At 38.1% G+C, this 26,236-nt stretch overlaps 1 protein-coding gene across 1 annotated transcript in view; it reads right to left on the reverse strand.

Moving 5' to 3' along the window:
- The window catches only part of PTPRM (protein tyrosine phosphatase receptor type M), a 595,371-nt gene that overhangs the window by 434,188 nt on the left and 134,947 nt on the right, over window positions 1–26,236 (reverse strand). The window contains exon 5 of the mRNA XM_047090212.1: window positions 8,525–8,640. Within this exon, the coding sequence (XP_046946168.1) occupies window positions 8,525–8,640 (116 nt within the window). The remainder of the gene's footprint in view (window positions 1–8,524; window positions 8,641–26,236) is intronic.

The following is a 26,236-nucleotide window of genomic DNA, read 5'->3' on the forward strand; positions in this document are numbered from 1 at the left end:
GTTTTCAAAGCACAACTTCCCATCCTGGCCCGGAGACCTTTGGATTGCAGTGGAAGACAAAGCTCTCCAACTGCTTTTTCTGGGGCATCCTTCTCGAGGCAACAGCAGTTTACATCTCTTTTCATTGAGTTGGGTAACATCACAAAATAAAATGTATTAATTAATGCCTCCTGGAATCGATCTAGGTAAGTCATACTGTTTTAATGTAAAATAAGCCTTTACCTTTAAATTCAGCTAATCCCAAATCACACTAAATTAAAACATAGGGCATATGCTTTGAAGGTTTTTGGTGGTCTCAGGCTGAATGTTCTGTATTGTACTATATATATATATATATATATATATATATATATATATATGGATATTCAACTGACTAAAACAATAATGGATATAATTTCAACCACTCAAAGTTTTAAGGAGCAAATGGTTCCTATAGCAACTGAAGATAGTCATCTTTGTGCATTCCTGTTATTTTCTATGATGGTAAGTGATGTGAAATTTATGCTTTAATATATATGGTATAAAATAGCCAAGTTAAGCTTGCCAAGGGAACCATAATTTTACTTCTTTTCAAATCATTTTATGGCTTTTATATATAACAGCAAAATTGGTCTGATACACAGTTCTGATTTTTTCCCTCACAATTTATAAAGGAAACTAAAAGCCACCAAGAAAGGTTGACCAAACATACACATTCCCTAACACAAAAGCGAAGGTCACATCCACACACATGAATACAATTTTAATTGTAAATTCTGATAAAAGCCATCACTTGAATTACCACATGATGTTTATGAATCCACAAGGAAATGTTTGGGTCTTTGTACTATGCAAGAGACATTATAGTTAAAGACGTATATTCTGGAATTAGATGGTCTGTTTCAAATCCTAGCTCTTGTTACTACCAATGTGCTACTGGAAAAATTACTAAAACTTCCCAATCCTGTTTCTTCTTCTATGAGCATGTAAGAGAGCGCTCCCAGGGAACAGTTCAGAGAAAAAAAGTACATGTACATAGCCTAGCAGAGTACTTGCACACAGCAATGTTCACTCAGTAAATGGAGTTGTAATTCCTTTATTTCAAACACATCCATTGAGGGGCTCTGGGTGGCTCATGCAGTTAAGTGTCTGACTTTGGCTCAGGTCATGATCTTGCAGTCTGTGAGTTCAATCCCTGCGTCAGGCTCTGTGCTGACAGCTCAGAGCCTGTAGTCTGCTTCGGATTCTGTGTCTCCCTTTCTCTCTGCCCCTTCCCTGCTTGCAGTCTCTCTCTCTCTCTTTCTCTCTCAAAAATAAATAAACATTAAAAACAATCAAACACATCTGTTGAAGTAATATAAATGCTAGTAATATAGTTTATAATTTATTCATTATCAAATCAAATTCTGTAGTAGGTCAGAGGACGTATCCTCTTGAAAACCATTTTAAATTACAAAAATCTAGATTTTCTCTTTTTTCTCAAAACAAAATAACAAAAACAAACAAACAAAACCCAAAGGTCTAACAATCTAGCTGAGCAAAATGTGACAAATTTATTAAGCTGGTGAAAAGTACTATTTTCACAATTGGGTAACTCATACCCAGTTAAGTGGAATTATGTATCAAACTCTCAAAAGAAAAAAAAATCTCTAGGCCAACAACTAAAAAAGTTTTAATCCTAAGTGAACATTATTTTTAGAAATTAAGTCTTCCCAAATTTAGAGCTCACACTGAATTACATTCCACACCAAAAAAAGAAAAAAGAAGGAAACAAAGAAAGAAAAGAGGGCGGTGGGTTCATCCATCAATTTCTATGACACAGCTCTATTGTCACAGTGAGGGCTCAAACACATTATCCTTGAGAGGTATATTTCTATTACCTTTAACTAAGGTCTTGGGACAAGGATTTTTTTTCCTAAGGGGTGAATCAGAAAACAAAATTTTACAACAGAATAAAAAAACACCTAGGGGAAACGTATAAGAAATGAAGGTTTAGGAAAGATGATATATTAACCACATTTGTTTCCAAAATTACTCTAACGCTGCATGATAATTGAAGCATACTCTGAAAAATCAGCAAAAGGGACACCACTAGGTTCTATATGTCCCTTCTCTTTTCAAAACCATCCCTTGGAGATGAATCATTCCCATATAACAAGCATCTCAGAACGATTTTGCGCCTGTTTTTTGTGCCTGTTTTGCTGGTCCAACGACGGATCTCTTAGACTCACCTGGAGGAGACACATGATTTGCTCAGGCAGTCAGTAAGCCAAGTGCCATGAGCAGGTTTCTACTGAGCATTTGTTACATGATAGGTACAATTCTAGGTGCTACCTTGCAACCGATGTTTTTAATATAGTACATCATAGTAACACCATCCAATTTCCTTTTATATTTCTACGAACAGATGTGTGTTTTTTTAAAACTCGTATCTTTGTGTTTTTTTAAATGTTTACTTATTTTGAGAGAGAGAGGGGGAGAAGTGGAAGGGGCAGAGAGAGAGAGGGAGACAGAGAGTCCCAAGCAGGTCCGCATTGTCAGCACAGAGCCTGACGCAGGGCTTGATCCCACAAACTGTGACATCATGACCTGAGCCAAAATCAAGGGTTGGATGCTTAACCAACTGACCCACCTATGCACCCCCGAACAGATGTTATTTTATGAAATCATTTAAAAATGTTATTCTGGTGCCTTACTTCTAACAAACACTAAGTTCTATGTGCTAAAAAAGTAAAACTCAATTATGTTGCACTATGATGGTCCCGAAGTTAACACAGATATTTTTCACAGTTAACCTGAACATATTTGGTTAAAACAAAACAAAGCAAAACACTATTATTAGAAAGACAAGTACTCAATGAAGAAAAATGTCCACATGATGAAACTTACTAATTTGTAAATATTTTTAGGTTTATAATTGACCTTTACCAGCAAGTGAAATTGTATTTAATACACATCATAATAAATACCTAATATATGATAGTGGTAAAGTTTCCTACCTTTTCTGAGTTTTCATTTTCTCATTTATAAAATAAGGAATTTAATTTGAAGACTGTTCCACATTCTGATGTTAACGTAATTCTGTGATTCTAAAAAGTAAGCTCCTGAAAAAGGATAGGGGCCCCTAAGATCTGTTGACAGAAAATTATTATTTTCCAGGTTTCCTTTGCCAGGGACTATTCACCTAACGTGTACATGTCAGTTCCTGGCTTGATCAGAGCTGCCATATTATCTACTGTTAAGAAGACATCTACACTGCCTCCCTGATTTCTGCCATTTGTCCTAGAGGCTGAACTGCTTTCATTTCCCACCCACTTCTGAATTTGATGTGGGAGCCAAAGGCTACAGACCAAACATTTGTGTCTCTCCAAAATTCATACGCTGAAACCTAATCACCAATGTGATGCTATTGAGGTGGGGTCTCGGGGAAGTGATTAGGTTTGGATGAGGTCATCAGAGTGAAGTCTCCATGATGGAAGTGGTGTCCAGAAAAGGGGATGCTGAGAGCTTTCTCTCCACATGTGAGGATGTAGTAAGAAGGATGTCTGTAAACCAGGGAGCCAGCCCTCACTGAAACTTTACCATGATGGTCCCCTAATCTTGGACTTCTAGTCTCTAGACGTGGGAGAAATGTTTGTTGGTTAAACCACCCAGCCGGTGGTAGTTTGTTACAACAGCCCAAACCAACGAAGACACTGAGTAAGAAGGGGAAGGAATTTGGAGGAGCCTCCATAATGTATCAAAAATGAATTAAATAACAAAAATTACAAAAATGCCCAAACTACAGAGATTCAGGGGAAGAGGGCAAGGTGGTCTGTGTTCCCTAGAAAAGAAGGTACACAAGCCATCTTCACATTTGTGACCATCAGTATTAGCCTTGGTGATCATCTTTATCTATTTATTGAAAATTTAAAAAAGGTTATAAACACTAATCTCAGGAGAAACAGTATTATGTAGGAAAATAAAAATTTAAATATCTAAGGGGCACCTGGGTGGCTCAGTCAGTTAATCAGACCCCTGATTTCGGCTCAGGTTATGATCTCACAGTTCCTGAGACTGAGACCCATGCTGGGCTCATGCTGACAGAGCACAGCCTGCTTGGGATTCTCTCTCTCTCTCTCTCTCTGTCCCTCCCCCATGCCACTCTCTTTTCTCTCTCAAAATAAATAAAGAAAATAAAGAAAAATCAATTAAAATAAAATACTTAAGAAAGAACAACAGTAATCTTAATACAATCATACAATCATAAGGGTTTTTTTAGGACTACATAAAAAACACGTATGTCAGAAATTGCCTGTCAGCATAACATGTTAAGTAAAACAGAAGAACATCTAGGGGCACCTGGGTGGCTCATTTGGTTGAGCAGCAAGCTCTTGATTTCAGCTCAGGTCATGATCTCACGGCTCAAGTTGGGCTCCCTGCTGTCAGACCCTGCTTGCTATTCTCTGTCCCCCTCTTTCTCTGCCCCTCCCCTGCTTGTGCACGCGTGCTCTCGCTCTCTCTAAATAAATAAATAAACTTAAAAAAAGAACATATAAAATCCCATTTTCTCTTCTCTGTATTCTATATCTACATATACTCCACGATATGTTCAAATGGTAGGCTCCGCAGTGATCAGAATGTTGATAGTAACGGGCAATACTGTCGTGTTTGGGTGCTTGAATGATTTTACACATACATTTCATCTGAGTATCTCCCACAGTTACAGTCCCTGCTGTATGCATAGATTGCTGTATCTGATAGCATATAGCAAGCATCTTCGACAAATGCACTGCACATCACTTTTGAACTACAAAAAAAAAAAAAAACAGTTTTGTAGATGCGGTCTTCCTACTGTTCATTGTCTGGAAAGTAGGAAGTCTTTTGCTTCTATACTAATTGATGCTTGTGAACTGTGCTTTACTTTGCTATTCTGTATTCTAGAACACCCAATTCTATGATGACAATAACCTGTAGCCCACAGTTGAGATGGGAGAAAATGTAAGCAGATGGGACACATCTGTTAATCATAAACATTTCTTCATTAGTGTCATCATCAGATTTATGTGTACCGTGTTTTTGTGAAAGGCTCTGACAGTGATCATATTTAATCTGTATTTTAAACAATCAAGCCACTGGCCATTTTTCATAGAGGTGGATCGATATGGACATGTAATACATATGCATTTTGGGTGGGGGGGAGGTCACGGTGGCTCCCTGATGTTAATCATGCAAGGTCAGTCACATCCAAATTCTTCCAACAGGGTGCTAAGTACATATTACCTATTCACCTAGCACTGGGATATGGGAAGATGGCATAGGATGGTGGAATCAAGCAGTGGTGAGGTAAAAGAAACAGAGGTACTAGCCCCAGCCATGCCACTTACTTTGGTGACCCTGCACAATCCTGTACCCCAAACCCATCTATAAAAGAAGTCGAAGACCATGGGATACAGGGATGAAATTCTATGCAAATGCCTGTGGTAGAACTCAAAATATGGTAATACAAGTAAACCAAATTATTACAAATGACTATACTCCAAAATATCAATGTTCCCCAGTGAAAAATGTATTATTCAGTTCAAAACCTTGACTTACCATTGAGAAGATTCAAATTACAGGAAAAAAGAGGTAAAAATATTTTTCTCATTCATTTTTCTGCCTGGATCTCAGCGTTTCTTTGAGGATGTGAGTGACTTTGTATGCAGACAAGCATTTTTGAAACTGTTATAGCAATGGGGTAACGAAGACATGCCCATATTCGTACCTTTAGACTAGAAAGACCTGGTCCATGATTCCAGGTTTGCTTCTCCCCACGATTTCTACTGAATGACCCGAGGCAAAGGCCAGGGCATGGGCAATAGGAGGGCAGGAGGGCTCCGTGAAACCATCACATGCTGTAAATCCTCCTTACCGCTGGAAGCCACGCTACACAAATACGGTTTAATAGAAACCATTCTTGCAAGTGAAGGACACTGGTCTTATTTCCTCAGTTATTAATAAAGTAAACACCTCCCTACAAGATGCCTATGCAACCAGAGGAAATAAATCATTCAGCAGTAAAATTATTCTCACATCACAAAGATTCACAAACCAAATAGCATGCCGTGTCCAGGAGAGACTAAGATTCACTGAGAATTTCAAAGTCACAACACCTCTGTGTGCATCATGCCCTTTAGGGCATGACCATGTGGAAAGCCGCAGGGCAACAGGTGGTCACCGATGCCAAGAAGGGCAAGGAAAGACTGGGTAACAGATGATGGAAGGCATTAGTGGATGGATTGTAAAAACAATTTATCAACACTAATGATCAAATTTAATAGAACAAAAACAAGAGTCTGGGGACATGGGAAATTCAACATGACAGTCAGATCGAGGCGACTGAATACAGATACCAGTTATACAACATTAGGTTTTGGCTTTTTCTTTCCTGATTTGGAACATGTGTTGCGCTTTGCTTCAGACTGGTGATCGTCAACCCCGGGCACACACTGGAATCACCTGGGGAGCCCCAAATGCAGGGCCCTACCGCAGACCAATTAAATCAGAATCCTGATGTAGATCAGGAAGTTTTTAAAAACTCCCCATGTGACTCTCATGGAGTGAGGGCTCAGACGCTGCATTTAGACCTGTTTTTCAAAACAACAGCTAGCTCTCTCCCTATTATGTGACAGATTCTCTTTTAAAAAGTCTCCCACTCTGTAGAAGAAAGTAGTTACAGATCCCCAATGCCCAAGGCAATGCTGAAGTTGAACCAAGGGCATCCCAAACCCAGGACATTTGCAAAAACAAAAAAAGTAAATTGTATCCTCAATGTGCCTGTAAATTCTTAGGAATATCTAAGACTCTGTTGAGGCCAAAGCTTAGATTTTATATTGTGTTCTCTGAAGTAACATTAACACAAATATCAGGAGCCCCAAACTATTTTCCATGAAAAATTAAGATTTCTAGAGATTAATCAAAGATGACAGGATAGTGTCATTTTTAGGAGGCAGCTAATGCATTGTGGAAAATGCCAATTAAAAATGTCTGTCTCATCAATTACCATACACAGACCATCTTGATGGAGTTAAATACCAAACAACTGCTAACTAAGAAAAATAATTTGCAGTCTCTCACATCAAGATTCTAAAAGAACTGGGAAGTGGGATATAAAGGAAGAAGCAAAGTCAAATACTGACGATCAGGGTTCAGCACAGTTCTCATGGGCTGCAACATCTCTTACAGTAGCGAGTACAAACTTTTAGAGAGAAGAAAATGGTAAAGATGAATTTGGTGCATGCAATCTCAGTCCTCTGCTTACATTCCTCCTTCCTGGCCAGGGATGTTCTCGCAGGGAGAGTAGCAGATGAGAAAACAATGACATCAAGGTAGAAGGGTGAGGAATCATGCAGAGGGTCCAAGACTATTGAAGAATCCTCCAGAACGTATTCCCCAGTTGTCACCATGTTGTTGAATACGGGGAGAGGACATTTGGCCATCTTCCATTTTCCCCAGAAGTAGAGGAATAAAAACGACCATTTATTTCACTTGTGATGACAAAAAGGTAAGAGGGATTTCAAAGTTATAGAGTGTCATGCAAATGTGACATGGCACAGTCACTGTGACACTGACGAAGAGGGAAGAGAGGAGGAGAGGTCATACACACAGAGGAAAGGTCGGCATGCGTGAAGTGGAAGCCATGATGGAATGGAACAGATACACAAAGGGGTTAAATCATGAAGTTAGCTCAGCAGCAAACTAAAATAAGTATATAATTAATCAAACCAAAGCAAAGTCAACTACAGGATCCATAAGGAAAGAGGGGTGGGCGGGAATCAACACTAGTCCCGGTAAAGAGTGAGCATCCTGCAGATCAGTGCATAAAAGGAAGAAACAAGAATGAAATTGGAGAATGCCACAGGTTAAGGGAATCAAACTCAGAGCCTAAAGAAGCGGGTGGCATTCTGGTTAGAGGGGACAAGTCACTTAATCCCACGCATTCTCTCAGAATTCCCATGACCGTGGACAAATCCATGAAACTATCTGCCACGCAAAATATGTATGGGGGAATTTGAAGGATTGGAAAACAAGACACACAAGTTATGACTACGCTAAAAACGTATGCTTAAACACTTAAAAGTAGAAGATATGTTGTTAATTTCTAAGCTGAGGCTTTTCCCCTTGTGGAAATTCAAATTATAAAAAGGCCTACAAGCGTGTGTGTGCACTCGCACATGTAAGCGATGCTCTGGGTATCTCTCCAGAGGAAGGGTAGGGAAGAGCTCTATATCTGGTACTTTAATATCCTGCTCTGAAAGTACTTTGACAACCAGATCTTCAAAGCAAGATGGCTAAGCAGAAGCGAAGGGAAAAAATACAGAAAAATGTTTTAAAGGTCTGCAAAGAACAGTTCTGTTATCTAGAATTCTTAGTAATCTGATAACTTATTAATAAAGAAGGAAAGGAACAGAGACAACTCAGGGCATCAACCTTCTATCAGCAACGTGACACTGACCCGGACCCCCGGGCCCCTTCCCAGGGGGCGTGTACTCCTGCCTCTGGAGAAGACAGAGAGTTACCATACCTGCAACCAGAGCCTGTCGCCTGCCACAGTCCGGCCGATGGCACTGCACTGGAAGGTGGCAAACTGGCCGGCATTGACTTCCACGTTCTGAATCCGCAGGAAGTGGGGAGTTCGGGCTACATGAACAGAGAGAATTAAAGGCATTAAAAGAGGACATTTGTAACTTATCTGTGACTTTTTGAATCTATTTGCAATTTTGGGCCTTCCCATTTTGTTTACCTTTGAAAACACACGGCTTTTGCTTATAAGAATGCTTCTGAGATTTCATTATGATTGTAAAGGGTATCATGGAAGGTTTTGGTGTGCTCTGAAAGAACAGAGAAGCCAAGCATTCTGGGATAGAACCAAGAAGACAGAGGATATTTTATTGTTCCTGCTGTGCAAATTATCATAACTCAGCAGTCTTCTTGTAATAACAAATCTGTATTAATAAAGATTACACTGAAGCCTAGTTGATGTTTTGAACAAAAACATATTAGATATTTATACTAGCAACATGAAAAGAACAGTAAGAAGTTAAATGATGTTGTCAAGGAAACTTTTTGAGCCGAGTACAAAGCTGTGCGTAATATATATTTTAATACAACTAATTGGTATGCAGTATTCCCTATGTAATACTTCCCAACTACCAAAAATACTATCCCCATAGACGGACTCTGTGGAATTAGGTTGGAACTGCCACAGCACGGCAGTTTCTGCTGATTCTTACTCCCAATTCAAGAGAAAAGAATGATTCCAAATGCTAAACAACGTCAAGTCTCATACAGTGTCCATGGGGGACAGCCCTCTGAATAAAGGATAATTCTATTTGATCTGAGAAGCCCAGACCAAATTTCTGCAACACACTGAACGCGTGTGTTAAGGAACTGCAATGACAGGCCAGGAATTGCATTTTATGGTATCTTCTATTTTTGTTAGGAAAAAGTCTCTTATCACAGCAATGACAGTATAAAAGCAAGGGTCTGGGAAGGGGGAGGTTAGGGGGTAGAAAAGGAAGAGAACAGGATGCTGGTATTTCTGGGAGGGATGGATAAATATTCTGGACAATAACCAGAATAAACTTATTATGCCAGCTTTTCCCCATGGTCAATGTGTCTTTAGGCCATGTCTAGACACATTCAAAGAGTCGTGCCCCACTACTGAGAGCCCAAACGTGATAAATTAGCACTAATATTAGCCTGTGCAGAACAAAATTAAGAATGGAAGTGGGTTACTACTCAAGAACAAAGAGAAATGCATTTTAATATCAATAACGCACAAGGAAAAAGCCCATTTTACTAATGTGGAGGCCACCAGTAATTCGAAAACTGCATTCATGCTGCTTAGCATGCAAAATGTCCTAAATAACTTCTAAAAGAGCAGTATAACCATGGGTCATTGTTTCTAATACAAATACATTAATTTAACGTCCTCTGACCTATTTTTCACTACCTTAAATTATCCTTGGCCAAGAATAACACGATGCCATGGTTTTTAAAGACCTCTGTAAAAAGTCCCTAAGACAAATTTCTCTTCTAGTCTCTGTTCCCAAAAAGCTGAAAGAACTTTGGTTTTAGCAAATGGAAAAAGGTAACATGTTTTGAGCATCACGGACCAGAATATTTCCCACGGAATATGCACAAGCGTTCCGTGAGTTAGGTGTTCTTTTCCATTTTGCAGATGGGAGATCTCATGCGTATTTGCCTACCGAGTGTCAGAACCAGAGCGCGAACAGTTCCAAAGCCCACGCACAGCCCACTATGGCACTGCCTCTGCGAGCCTCCCACCTGCGTCTGCGTCCCCCATGCTCTCCCACTGAGAGTGACTCCCTGCCTCACTGTTGACACGTTGGCTTCTTTCATATTATTTAAATTGAGTTTGTATTATTCAGTGAAACTGAATTTACATTCTTTAAAATTGTTTACGTGCGGGGCGCCAGGGTGGCTCAGTCAGTTAAGCGTGCAACTCTGTCACGATCAGCTCAGTCACGATCTCACAGTTCATGAATTTGAGCCCCGTGTCAGGCACGGCGCTGACAGCGTGGAACCTGTTAGGGGTTCTCTCTCCCTTCCTCTCTGCCCCTCCCCTATTTTCTCTCTCTCTTTCTCTCAAAATAAATAAACTTTAAAACATAAAAACATAAAATAAAATTATTTACTTGCGATTTCAACTTCTGTAGAATTCCTCTCTCCCAACCTCACCTCTGACACAAACGAACAAACTTTGCTACACAAAATTGTAACAATTATTTTCGATTTACCTACATTAGCGGTTCCCAATATTAACAGGGATCATTAAGAATTTGAGATCTGACTAAATTAATAGGACTACATTGAAAGCCAGAAAGCTCTTTGCTTGTCAAGAAATCACATAAGCAAATGGAATATTCTACTTCGAAGCCAACACAACGCATCCATTATGGTACATCTGTCATCACCTGGAAACTTTTTGAACTGTTTTTCGCCTGTAAAATAATTCTAAGCACATTGCCCCTAGCTACATGGACATCAGACTACACCACGTACAAAGCATTCGAAAAAAAGAAGAAAAATATGGAAGTAGTAACTCTTCTGTTCGCTGGTGTGTGTGTAGAGCAGATTTTAGCTACTTCACAGGGTTTCGAAGGTAGCTCATCGGAAAGGGTTATGCTTTGCAGCCTTTAATCACACACACACACACACACACACACACACACACACACACACACACACACAACTGCCCTGCCCTGCTGGCTCCTGAGGGAGCTGTTAGATCCATTTCCTGTCAACCTTCCCGAGACGTTGGTGGAGCCCTTTGTTCAAGGGGTCTGCCAGTCACACAGCCTCGGCCTGTCTATAGAAACTGCTCTCCTCAGTTTATCAGCAGGCCCCTAAGAGGCCCAACAGCCTTCTTTCCTTCCTCTTCCTGACTCATCTCCCAAGGGAAAATGCTTTCAGCCACAGTGATTTTTTTCCAAAACTTCCTCAAAAAACTTTCAAAATTCTACTTTCAAAACCCTTTTCCTTCAGCTTTTTCCTTTGTTCATTCTTCTTTGGGCTCTACTCTAAATGTCGATTTGTCTCAGATTTAGAACTCTGTTCACTCCCCTTTTCCGAGCGTATGTACTGGTAGGTGCCGCCTGCTCCGACGGAGTTAACGTGAGGCTTTTCAAAACGAGGAACCTGTGACCAGATCACTGAGCTACACTCCTGTTAGCCACAAAGAAAAGTTCTCCATTTTGGGGAGCCTGGGAGCCACTCCAGTTAATTGGGTGCCCCCACAAGGGCAGGCAGGCCCCTCCAGAGTCAAACCTGACCACACCCCAGACGGAGGGCATCCACACCAAGGAAAACAACAACAGCCACGTACTCCCCCTCAGTCAGCTGAGTGTTGGAGCCAGATCCACTGATGGGGTCACACCAACATGAAAACTCACAAGCCACGTGTGCACAGAGGCTAAGAAATACTACAGGGAACTATTGTCCTAGGAACAGATTGTGTGTGTGTGTGTGTGTGTGTGTGTGTGTTTTAAATCAGAACCTTCAGTCCAGTGACTGAAAAACTGGGTCACAGGAGAAGTAGGGGCAATTGAGAATGACAGCTGACTTCCGATTTTATGAGATGGACCCAGTATGCAGAAACTCCGGACAGCCATGCTCCCTAAGAGTAAAGAAGAGTTTTCTAACACTGAGACTGACAGAACATGGTATGAGCTGGCTAGTGTGGGAGCCATATGTGGAGACAGAGTTTGCAGTTGGCTGGGCAGAGAGGTAGGTAGACTGGGCACCCCGTTTGCGACTGGCGTCTTACAGTCGCCATTGTAACCTCTTCCCCCATTGCCCTAGTAGCGCTTCACCTGCAACAACGGGGACCTTGCTTTCTTTGTCCTTGGATATTTTGGGTATGAGGGCTGCATCTTCGGCGCCCTCTTTGGAGACAACAACTCTTGCGTCCATGGATAAACTGTAAAAAGGCTTATGGTTTGAATCATATTTAGAATGAGTATACTCCCTGAATCTGGGTTAGAATCCCAGGGTTCCTTGTTTGGAAGGTGCCTCTTGGGCTGGAAGTTCTTCTGTCCCGTTTTGGTTTTGGCCTCTCTCCTCTTCCTATTTGATCCCTCCTCTCACTGGAATTGCTCAGTCAGCTGACATGCCCCTTTTCAAATCTCTGATGCCTACATGCCCCACCAGTGTGGGGCTCACTCTGTCTGCTTCCTTTCTTGTGGGCATGCCTTTATGAAGGATAATTTAGAACTGTGATGGCTCCTTTGAGAAAATCTTCCAAGCTGGCTCCCACATACACGGAGCACCCCCACTTTCATATTCCTATGGATTGTTAAAGACAGATTATGTTGCACATTCGGACAGCAGGACGTCTCACTAATATTGCCCTCTCCTGTCCCTCTCATGGTCTCCTACTCTGCTCACCTTTTGCTGCAGGCCACTGTGGTAAGTTGGGTCCCTAAGACAAGGTTTTTGAGTGTGTCGCCATCTGTCACGATAACTTGCATTAAAGGGATACTACACCTGAACTGCTCTTCTGTAGTTTTACCCCCCACCCCCTTGGTTAAGCCTAGGATCAGTTTCAAGCCTGTCCTGAAAGTCTGCGAAGTATTTTGAGTACCATCGCTGGTATATCCTTGCATGGGTAAGCTACTAAAAATTAAACATTTAAAATGTCCATTGCAAAACCTCCACGTGTTACTCATATATGTCCTAGACCTTGGATTCTCACCCTGCACCCTACCTATGACTCCTTCCTCTCTCCTTTTTGTCCCTCCCCACTCCCCAATGCCTCCAAATTTCTCCAAATCTCTCTGGTTTTTCTCATGCACTACAAGTGAGTGCACTACAATTTCTCAACCAGAAGGGCCAGTCAAGGTGTGTGGGACCAACAGAGCCCACTGCCCACTTTTTTAAAAAAATTTTTTCTTGTTATTATTTATTTTTGAGCGAGAAAGAGAGATAGACAGCAAGCAGGGGAGAGGCAGAAAGAGAGGGAGACGGAATCTGAAGCAGGCTCCAGGCTCTGAGCCATCTGCACAGAACCTGATGCGGGGCTAGAACTAACAAGCCATGAGATTATGACCTAAGCTGAAGTCAGACGCTTAACCGACTGAGCTACCCAGGCACCCCACCACCACCCACTTTTCCTCCTACAGATGTAGAAATGCAAGGAAGAGTCTCTTTCACATAGTAACATTTCTCTTCCTGCTATAATCATTACAGATTTTCAGCCCTTCAAAGGCTTCTATACCTTCTGAGTGGTGCAAGGGGAAAGATAAAATACACTCAGTTTGAATATACATTTAGTTTGAAGAGTAGGTTTCCCATGAACTAAAATAATTTTCAGAGAATGAATTTCAAATCTTGAAATTTTGAATTTTATTCCTTATTTAGCATGGCAGGAGAGTTCTTTTGGAACACCAAGGGTGGGATATCATACAGTTTTCTTTTTCCTTTTTTAAACACATAATATGTTTCCAAACTGCCTGAGAAATAATAGAACTCAATCTTCCCCAAATCTGAATGGCCTCCAAAAACACCTAACCTGGACCAACTTAATTTACATATTCTGCCTCCTAATATGGCTAATATATTTAAAGAATGTCCAATATATTGGCAATCAATTCAATTTCTTCCTAGGATTTGTGATTTAAATAACTTATTTTTCACTTTTAGGAAATATTTTGGACAATAAATATTAAAAATAAAGAAGTATTTAATTTTTTAATCATACATAAATTTATCTCTAAGAAGCAACTTTTAAAATATGCATGCATTTCTGCACACTAGTGTTTTGTTTTTGTTTTTGTTTTTTTAATGTAACGTGTCCAGTAACTTGTTGAGGAGACATATAGCATGTTGACCCAAAGCCTGGGCAATCTGAGGAAGGCTGGAAACTGACCTTTGATTGACCCAGGCTAAGAGTGAATTCAGGAAGGTTCATAAAGATTATTTATTGCACTGGGGAAAAAGACAAATTAAAAGCCAAATCATGAGAACGGTTAAAAATGGGGTAGGAGTGGGGCGCCTGGGTGGCTCAGTTGGTTAAGCGGCCGACTTCGGCTCAGGTCATGATCTTGCGGTCCGTGAGTTCGAGCCCCGTATCGGGCTCTGTGCTGACCGCTCAGAGCCTGGAGCCTGTTTCAGATTCTGTGTCTCCCTCTCTCTCTGACCCTCCCCCATTCATGCTCTGTCTCTGTCTCAAAAATAAATAAACGTTAAAAAAAAAAAGTTTAAAAAAAATTTTTAAAAAATGGGGTAGGAGTGGTGAGGGGGTTAAATGAAAGTTAAAAAAAAAATTCCATTGGAACCAAAAAGGAAGCTTCTAGCACCTGACAGAATCCTGGGAGCATATTATGAGCAGCTATGTTATTCATGGGTTGCTCTGAGGTCTCTGGTGGGAACTTTGGCTTTGCATTTCACTATCAGAACAACCCCTTGCCATTATGAAAACTGAACTCTATCTAATATGGTCTATTGGTCTCTTTCTCCCCTTTTGAAGTAACCATACACTTAAAAAATTAACAAAATGTCATCAGCATTTTCCCTTGTTAAATATTCATCTAAAACTATTTGAAATTCTGCCTGATATACATCAATCATTCTCAACTGGGGCAATGCCCACCCCCCACCCGCCAGGGAACATCTGATAATGTCCAGAGACATTCTGTTTGTCACAACAGAGATCAAGATGGTAGGGGTACTACAGGTATCTAGTGAAAAGAGGCCATGGATGGTGTTAAATATCCTGTAATGCACAAAACAACCCCCACAAAAAAGGTCAATATTGACCACAAGGTCAATATGGTCAAGGCTGATAAGTCCTGATGCATACGGCCCAGACAGACAAAAGCTTACTGGATCATCCTGTACTGTTGAACATTTTGGTTTCCTATACATAATGCCAAGATAAAACTTTTCATAATTAAATCATCATATATACTTTCTGTTTCTCCCTTAGCATAAATTTTTAGAACCTGAATTTAATAAGGCAAAAGAAATGCAGTTTAAAAAGGCTTTTGACACAAATTGCCAAACCGCTTTCCTTAAAGCATGTAACAATTTGCATCTCTACCAGAAGGGTACACAAAAGTGCTCTTTTCGCCGCCCCCTCAAAAATACTAAGTGTTAGTTTCTGTAATCTGTCTTGAGAAACTTATGAACTACATGTACTCTGCTCTATCAGTTAACTTCATAACAATAATCGGAATATCACAATTGTCACTAGTTCTGCCATTGATCTGTTCATCCACTGGAAGTCCACACTTGGAAACCTACTTTCCTAAGGGTCCTGTTTCCAGCAATGGCTAACTGCACCAAAAACAAAAACACAGAAAAACTCATTTATCAATACAATCTGCTAATACTTACTGCCTCCAGTGGGCTGTTTGTTAGGATATAACTTACATTTTTAATTTGGGGGCCAAAGATATGATCTTTGGATCAAAGGTTATCACTTTTCCTTTAGAATTGTTTTGGTCTTCAAAACAGCTTTCTGAAAGACTGCCAGTGCGTATTACTCACATGGTAAGGTTAAAAGTCCAAGGAATTTATGCCTCTGTCCAAACTGTATTTTGGGAGGGCCCTTCTCTGGAATGGGTTGACTGTCCTTAGTTTGGGAAAGAGCATTGCTTGGTTGAGAAAAGGACTGCCAGAAAAAATAATCTGGCTAAGATAATAAAAGCCACAACTCAAATGGAAACCAGATGAACACATGCAAACTCATTAAGCATAAACACTTTTATAAGAAACTTATCCTTCTCAGATTAAACATAATTAATTGACCTAAGTGGAAGATAGTAACTCATCCAACAGGGTGCACAAGACAAAGGAACTGTGGAATTCTATTTTCCAGATCAGTTCTTCCAAGAACATGAAAGTCAAAATTTCTAATAATGGCATTTTTAATTTTTTCAATAAATGTTAAAGGCCTATATAATATTTCCAAAGTTTTAAGATGTCTGGATTCTCCCTGTCCAGTGATAGGAATTCTAGAACTGTTTTCGATTGGGAAGGCCAATCTTTCTTAAGATTTGGATTTATGCCATGTGTGTTCAAGCATTCAAGCATCATTATTTTAGCCCCTTATTACCTCTGAACAGAAGCAAAAGTTCCTCAACCCAAGCCTTAATGGGCACACACACACACACACACACACACACACACATATATACATACATACGTATATATATATATAATTTTAAAAACAGGGATTTTATTTTTAAAAAGTACCTATTACATAAGGTTGGGGAAAAGATTAAACAAGATGATGCCAGGAAGGTATTCTGTGTGCCTGGTACCCTCAAAAATGTTCATTACTATTTAAAATAACTAATCTACCACTGGAAACTGGAAAAGATCCCAAGAAAAAAAGTCTCTGCAGCCAGAGAAGTTTTGCTCCCATGCTGAGCTGTATGCTCTGAATCCTGCCAAACTATCTTAATTGTAACACCAGGTATAGCACCATTAGAGTAGAAATTTTCAATGTATCCCATATTCAAAAAGAAAAATTCTCTCTCTCTCTCTCCAAATTTATAGGCCCATTCGTCTCCCGGATACCCTTTCAAAATGCTATGCCAGCTTTCTTCTAAAATCTGCAGGATTTCTAGAAACGAAATATCTTCCATGAATATCAAACAGGAGTTTTACTACAACTCTCCTATTTTCTCATCTCTGCCATATTCTGTTGCTTATTATTAAGAAAGCAGTTTTTAAAAGAACAGAGGTTTTCATGTATTAATTGACCTCAAATCAGCCTTTGATCTCAAAGCCAGAAATTATTGACCAAGATGCAACTCTTTTTGTAGATGTTTCATATTATTGATCCTTCAAAGTCTGCACCAAAATGCTAACAACAAAATCAAAGAACGATAATTTGCGAGATCAAAGTGCAAACTGAAGTGGGGCAAAAGAGGACTGGGTCCTAACCCTTTTTTATTTTCATTTGCATTTTAATGTAATGACATAGGTTGAAATGAACTGGAGGCATTCCCAAAATGCCAGACAAAGTAGTCAGCTCCTTTCTCTGTGTACTTGTCCTCAAACAAGGAAGCTAGTGCTAAGAACAGAATGGTACTGCCCACACTGAAAAACAGTACATTCTGCAAACATTTTTCTTCTTTTAGTTTTAAGACAGACATTGATAAATTGTAAGAAATCAATGATTTTAGCATTTAATCTGCAGCTAACGTATTCTAGTGGGCCCATCAGGATGCAGTGCCTAAAAACAGGAACGATAATAACAGCTAACTTTCATTGGTCTCTTAGAATGTGCAGCACTGTCCTAGGTTCATTATGTTCACTTCATGTAATACATGGCAGGTGGGTTTTTGTTTTCAATCTTTTTCATTATATTATTATGTTTTTGAATTGGAAGAAAAATAATGGAGCACGATTCTGTGTAATTTTTAGAATTTAGAATTCAAGGTATCATATATGCAAATCACTTTGCACTTAATGTGTTATATGACAACATATAAAAAAGACCATACACCATAACCAAGTGAGATTTATCCTAGGAATTCTAGGTTGATATAACATCCAAAAATCAATCAGTATAAGGCACCCTACCAACCAAATAAAAGACAAAACCACATGATAATCTAATGGATGACAAAGTTCATGAAATGGCATATTAATATTTTAAGATGAAAAAGTATATGAAAATGGCAGTAGTAAAGAGATCACTCTGATCTTCCCACACCCTTTGTCCCTGAAATAGGCCATAAAATTCCACTGTGATAGGTACCCTCCCTATACCAGAGGACAGGAGCTTCCTTATAAAGTAGATTCTACCATACATTAGAAATAAGTGACCTATAGAATAGGACATTGAAATTACACAATTAGAGGGGGGAAAAAAGAGTGAAGAAAGCTACAGGGCTTATAGGGCACAATGAAAAAAACAATATTCATATCATGGGAATTTTAGAAGGGAAAGAAAAGGGAAAGAGACAGAAAGTGTATTTAAAGCAGTAATGGCTGTCAACTTCCCAAACCCGGGATAAGAAAAAAACATTTAGATGCATGAAGTCCAAGAGATACCAAATAGGGTGAACTCAAATAGGCTACACCAAGACCTATTAAAACTTACTGTAAAAATTAAAAAACAATTAAAAACATTAAGAACAGCAAGAGAAAAGTCAGAAGTCACATACAAGGAAACCCCCATAAGACTAGTGGATGATTTCTCAACATGAACTTTTGAGGCCAAAAGAGCATGATTGATATACTCAAAATATTGAAAGAAAATAACCGCCAATCCAGAATTCTATGCCTGGTGAAGCTGTCCTTCAGAAATGAAGGAGGGATAAAAGACTTCCCTGAACAACAAAAAGCTGGGAGAGTTCGTTATCACCAGAACTACCTCACAATAATACCAAATGGACCACATCAAACTAAAAAACTTTTGTACAGCAAAGGAGACCACCAACAGAACTAAAAATTAACCTACTAAATGAAAGAAGATATTTGAAAACGTTATATCGAATAAGGGTTGTATTCAAAATATGTAAGAAAGTCATACAACTCAACACCAAAACAAAACAAAACAAAACAAAAAAAACTAATAATCTGATTGAAAAATAGGCAGAGGACCTGAATAGGCATTTTTCATAGAAGACATACAGATGGCCAACAAACACATGAAAAGATGTTCAACATAACTCATCATCGGAAACACAAATCAAAACCACAGTGAGATACTATCTCACATCAGTCAGAATGGCTAGTATCAATAAGACAAAAAATAACAAGGGTTGGCAAAGATGTGGAGGAAAGGCAACCCTTGTGCATTATTGTTGGGAATGTTAATTGGTGGAGACATTATGGGAAGAAGTATGGAGTTTCCTCAAAAATTAAAAGAGAAATACCATAAAATCCAGTAATGTCACCGTTGGGTATTGACCTAAAGAAAACAAAAACATAAATCTGTAAAGGTAGAGGCACCTTATGTTTACTGTACCATTATTTACAATAGCCAAGATATGGAAGCAAAATAAGTGTCTATAGGTAGATGAATGGATAAAGAAAATGTTCTATTCCATAATGGAACAGAATATTACTCAGCCATAAAAAAATGAAATATTGCCATCTGTGACAATACACATTGGTACATAGAGTATTATGCTAAGTGAAATAAGTCAGACAAAAAAAAGACAAATTCCATATGATTTCACATATTATGTGGAATCAAAAAAAACCAAAACAAATAAATAAACATACAAAATAGAAACAGGCTCATAAATACAGAAAACAAACTGGTGGTTGCTAAAGGAGAGTGGGGGAATGGGTGAAATAGATTAAGAGGTACAAACTTGCAGTTATAAAATAAAATCATAGCAATGAAAAAATAAAGTCATAGGAATGAAAAGTACAGCATTAGGAATATCATCAATAATATTTTTAAATAATTTTGTATGGCTACAGATGGTAACTACGCCTTACTGTGAGCACTACATAATGTACAGAATTATCAAATCACTATGTTGTACACCTGAAACTAACAGACCATTGTATGTCAACTATACTATAATAAAAAAAGAAAAGAAAAGAAAAAGAAATGCAAAAGGGTGTTCTTTGAATGGAAGTAAAAAAAGGCTAATTAACATCATAAAAACATAAATGGTAGAGTAAATCTCACTGATAATGGGTTCATGAAAGAACAAGATAAAGAAGTCAAAATATACTGAAACCAAAAACATCAAAACACACACAAACACACAAGACACCAAAATCAGAAAAAAAAGAACAATGGATCTACAACCAGAAAGACATTAACAAAAAGGAAATAGTGAGTCCTTTCCTATCCATAGTTGCTTTATATGTAAATGGCTCAAAAGACATAGAACATCCGAAGAAAGAAAGAAAGAAAGAAAGAAAGAAAGAAAGAAAGAAAGAAAGAAAGAAAGAAAAAGAAAGAAAGAAAGAAAGAAAGAAAGAAAGAAAGAAAGAAAGGAAGAAAGAAAGAAAGAAAGAACCAACAATGTGCTGCCTCCAAGAGATGCACCTTAGCCTTAAAGACACACATAGGCTGAGAGTGAGGGGATGGAAAAAGACATTTCAACGAAATGGCAACCACAAAAACAAAACAAAAATGCAGCAGAGGTGGCTATACTTAGACAAAATAGACTTTAAACTAAAAATGGTAAAAAGAGACAAAGAAAGTCATTATGTAATGACAAAGGGGTCTAACACATCAAGAAGATACAATTTACATACATAGTGGTGAAGCACCCAACGGCAGACTTGAACGACACTCTAGACCAAATGGACCTAACGAACACATATAAAAAACTCTAGCCAACAACAGCAGAATGCACATTCTTCCCAAGCACACACGGAATACTTTCTAGGAGAGACCATATAGTTGGCCACAAAACAAGTCTTAGCAAATTGAAGAAGACTGAAATGGTGCCAAAAATCTTTCTGACCACAAAAACATGAAATTAGAGATCAATAACAAGAGGAAACCTGGAAAATTTATGAACACGTGAAAATTAAACAACTCTCTCCTAAATAACAAATGGACCAAAGAAGACATTAAAGAAGAAAAAAAAAGTTTCTTTAGACAAAAAGTAAACACAAAATACCAGAACTTGTGGGATGCGGCAAAAGTCATTCTAAGAGGAAAGTTCACAACAATAAATACCTACATTAAGACGCAATAAAGATCCTAAATATACAACCTAACTCTACATCTTAAAGAACTAAAAAAGAACAAACTGAGCCCAAAGTTAGGAGAAAAACGGAAATAACAAAGATTAGAGTAGAAGTAAAGGACAGAAAACATTAGAAAAGATTAGCTAAACTAAGAGCAGCTTCTTTCAAAATATAAAATTGACAAACCCTTAGGTAGACTAACCAAGGGGGGGGGCGGGGAAAGACCCAAATCAACAAATTATAAATGAAATAGGAGACCTTACAACTGATATGGTAGAAATTCAAAGGGTCTTAGGAGGCTACTAAGAGCAACTACCTGCCAACAAACCAAATAACTTTTAAGAAACTGAAAAATTCTTAGACAGCTTATCAAGAGAAAGTCAGGAAGAAATAGAAAATCTGAATAGACCAATTATGAGTAAGGAGATGAATCAGTAATCAAAAAATCCCCCAACTCAGTAACAGGGACAAATGACTTCACCAGTGAATTTTGCCAAACATTTAAAGAAGAATTAGCATCAATCCTTCTCAAACTCTTCCACAAAATTGAAGAGGAAGAAATACTCCCAAACTCATTTTATTAGTCCAGCATTATTCTGATACTGAAACTAGAAAATAACACTACTAACAAACAAACAAACAACCAAACAAAACAAAGTAGGCCCATATTCCTGATGAATATAGATGTAAAAATCCTCAATAAAATACTAGCAAACCAATTCAGCAGCACATTAAAAGGATCATGCATCATGATCAAGTAGAATTTATTCCTGGGATGCAAGGATGGTTCAACATAGGTAAATCAATGATTGTACCACATTAATGTATCACATTAATAGAATGAAAAGAAAGAATCATATAACCATCTCAAGAGATGCAGATAAAGCACTGCACAAAATCCAGTATCCATCCATGATAAAAACTATGAACAAATTATACACAGAAGGAACATAGCACAGTAAAAGTCACAAATGACAAATCCACACATACTACCACACTGAATAGTAAAATGTTGAAAGCTTTTCCTCTAAAATCAGAACAAGACAAGGTTGCCACTTTTGCCACTCCTATTCAACATAGTTCTAGAAGTCCTAGCTAGGGCAGTCAGACAAGAAAAATAAATAGAAGTTATCAGAACTGGAAAGAAAGAAACAAAATTACCTCTATTTGCAGGTAACATAATTTTATATAGAAAAAAATCTAAAGACTCAACCAGAAAACTATTATATCTAATCAAAGAATTCTGTAAAGTCCCAGATTACAAAATAAACATATAAAGATGAGCAGAACTTCCATGTACTGACAGCAAATTTCTAAAAAATAAATAAAGCGATCAATCTCATTTATGACAGCATCAATACTTGGGAATAAATTTAGCTAGGGAGGTAAAAGATCTATGTGCTGAAAACAAAACATTGATTTAAAAAAAACTTAAAAGACACAAATAGAGGTGCCTGGGTGGCTCAGTCTGACTTCGGCTCAGGTCATGATCTCACAGCTCATGAGTTCGAGTCCCGCGTCGAGCTCTGTGCTGACAGCTCAGAGCCTGGAGCCTGCTTCAGATTCTGTGTCTCCCTCTGTCTCTGCCCCTAACCCATTCTCATTCTGTCTCTGTCTCTCTCAAAAATAAATAAACATTAAAAAAAAGACACAAATAAATGGAAATTTCATGTACATGGATTGAAAGAATTAATATTTTTAAAATGCCAATACTACCAACAGTCATCTATAGATTCAATGCAATCCCTACTGAGATTCCAATGGCATCTTTTACAGGAGTAGAAAAAACACTCCTAAAACGTTTATGGAATCACAAAGGACCCTGAATATCCAAAGAAATCCTAAGAAAGAAGAACAAAGCAAGAGGCACCACGTTTCCTGATTTCAAGCTAAACTATGAACCATAGTCATCAAAACAGCATGATACTGGCATAGAAATGGACAAACAGACCAATGGAACAGAATCAAGAGCGCAGAAAAATACCCCAGCATACACAGTCAACTAATTTTTACAAAGGAAGTCAAGCATACTCAATGGAAAAAAAGACAGTCTTTTCAACTCAATGAAGAAAAGACAGTCTTTTCAACAAATGGAGCTGGGATAAGTGGATATTCATATGCAAAAGAATGAAATTGGACCCATATCTTACACCAGTCACAAAAATTAACTTGAAATGGGTTAAAGACTGAAATGTGAGATGAAACCATGAAACTCCTGGAAGGAAACAAAGGAATACAGCTCCTCAGCACGGGTCTTGGTAATAATTTCTCAAATATGACTCCCGAAGTACAGGTAAAAGAATAAAAAGTTAACAAGTGGGTCTATATCAAACTAAAATCTTCCGCATAGCAAAATAAACTATCAACAAAGTGAAATGAGAAACTTGTAGAATGGGAAATATGTGTGTAAACCACCTATCTGACAAGGGTTTAATATCCTAAATATATAAAAAATTCATATAACTTAAGAGCAAAAAAACAAAAAACAAAAAACAAAAACAAAAACAAAAAAAACAAAAAAAAACCCACCTAATTAAAAAATGGGCTAAGGACCTGAATAGACATTTCTCCAAAAAAGACACATTGAAGGTCAACAGGTACATGAAAAGATGCTCATCATCATTAGCCATTGGGGAAATGCAAATTAAAACCATAATGAGGTATCACCTCACACCTGTTAGAATGACCATCATCAAAAAGGTAAAAGATAACAAATACTGGGGAGGATCTGGGGAAAAGGAAACCCTTGTGCACTGCTGATGGGACTGTGAACTGGAGCAGCCACTGTGGAAAACAGTATGGAAGATCCTCAAAAAATTAAAAATAGAACTCTCACATGATCCAGAATCTCACTTCTACCAGTTTATCCAAAGGTACTGAAAACACTAATGGAAAAGGTATCTGCACCTCCACGTTCAGAGCAGTTTTCTTTACAACAGCCATGACATGGAAACAACTTGAGTATTTATCAATTGAAGGTGTAGAATATATGTGCAATAGAATGCTATTCAGCCATTAAACAAAAAAAAAAACAAAAACAAAAAAAAAACAAAAAAAAAAACAAGGAAATTCCTCATTTGCAACAACACAGATGGACCCCAAGGGCATTATGCTAAGTGAAACAGGTCAGACAGAGAAAGACAAATACCATGTGATTTCACTTACATGCGGAATCTAAAACAAAACAAACAAGAAAACAAACTCATGGGAAAGGAGATCAGAGGGAAATGGAGCAAGGTGTTCAAAAGGCACAGACTTCCAGTTATAGGTAAGTACTTGGAATGTAATGGACAACAGGAATACACACTGTGTGAGACAGCAAAGTTGTTAAAAGAGTAGATCCTGAGAGTTCTCATCACAAGGAGGAAATATTGGGGTTTTTTTTCTTTCTTCTTTTTGTATTTATATGAAATGATGGATGTTAACCAAACTTATTATGGTAATCATGTGATGATATATGTAAACCAAACCACCATGCTGATACCTTAAACTTTTATAGTAATGTATCTCCATTATTTCTCAATAAAATAAGAAAAAAGATAAATAAGTCAATTAGAAATGGCAAAGAATCTAAGTTGTCATTTCTTTAAAAAGGTATGTAAGTGGCCAATAAACTCCCAAAAAGATGCTTAACAAGATTAGCCATTAAAGAATCAAAACCATAAAGAATTATCACCCCAAAGTCACCAGGGTGAAAAATAAAACACAAATAACAGATATTGGCAAGAATTCACTGCTCCTCGGACTGTAAAATGGTGCAGCCAATTTGATAAACAATTTCACTGTTATCCACAATGCTAACCATAGAGTTATTACATGACCCAGTAATCCTCGTCTTAAATATATAGCCAAAAGAATTGAAAAGCCTGTAACAGAAATGTTTGCCACGGTATTATTCCCAATAGCCCAAAATTAGAAAGTCGAATGTGCCTCCGTTGGGGAATAGGTACAGAACATACGGTATGTCATACAATGGAAAGTTTCTCAGCTTTAAGAAGGAGAAGTACTGAAATGTTCTGTAACACACAGGCACCATGAAATGTTGTGCTAAGTGAAAGAAGCCAGACAAAAAAGACCATGCATTGTATGATTCCACTTAAATGAAATACGGGAAAGCAAGCAAATCTATAGAGACAGAAAGTAGATTAGTAACTGCCTAAGGCTGGGGGTAGAGGCCAAGGAAAATGGAGACTGACTTAACAGTGGGTGCAGGGTTTCTTTCTGGATGACGAAAATACCCTAAAATTGATTGTGGTGATGGTTACACAACTCTGTGGATTTACTAAAAACACTGAACATACACTTTAAGCAGATGAATTGTAGGACAGGTGAAATATATCTCAATAAACCTGTTAAAACGCAGCATGGCTCGTAAAGGCGTAAAGATATATACGGGCACTACAAGGTAATAACAGAAATACCCAGGCATGCAGAGCTTATAACTTACTTAAAAACAGGAGACAACATTATGAAGCTGATAGGTGCTCCTACTAGGATTATTGAACCAAATTCGAAATATATTTTTAGCGTGAATACCAAATACAAAAATTATCTGTGTTCATTAGAAGTGGTCTTAAGCCATCGAGCTGCTGATTCTGCACAGCCATATCCACATTTCATGCTGAGCCTGCATTTTATTGTCACTACATTAAAATCAATTTTATGAGCAAGTGTATACTCTTAACAGAACAAGTACTTTTAAAAAATGTTGAAATGCCTACTCATAAACCTATATGAATCCAAACAGGAGCCTTTAGAGTGAAGTAAATAAATAAAGTTCAGCAGTTTTGCATCTCTTTGGAAAGCATAATTTTGGATATGAAATATTTATGTTCCTTTGTGATTTAAATCTAATGACCACCACGATTTCAAAAAATTGATTATTATTTAGAAATCTTGATAGGAAAGCCCTTAAAATATTATCTGCAAAGCTTTACATTTTAAGACCAAACTATTGCCTTCTTTAAAATCTTTATTTGCATGTTTTCCCCATAAACCTAGAGATTCAGGAAAAAATAACTACAGAAGGGCCATCATCAAAACCATTTAAAGCTTACAGTTCAAAATGCTGTTGTACCATACATCA

Source organism: Lynx rufus, unplaced genomic scaffold (genome assembly GCF_022079265.1).
Source record: "Lynx rufus isolate CCGP_SWC_20201006 ecotype Redwood Valley unplaced genomic scaffold, mLynRuf1.p SCAF_29, whole genome shotgun sequence".
In the NCBI taxonomy this organism is placed as follows: domain Eukaryota; kingdom Metazoa; phylum Chordata; class Mammalia; order Carnivora; family Felidae; genus Lynx; species Lynx rufus.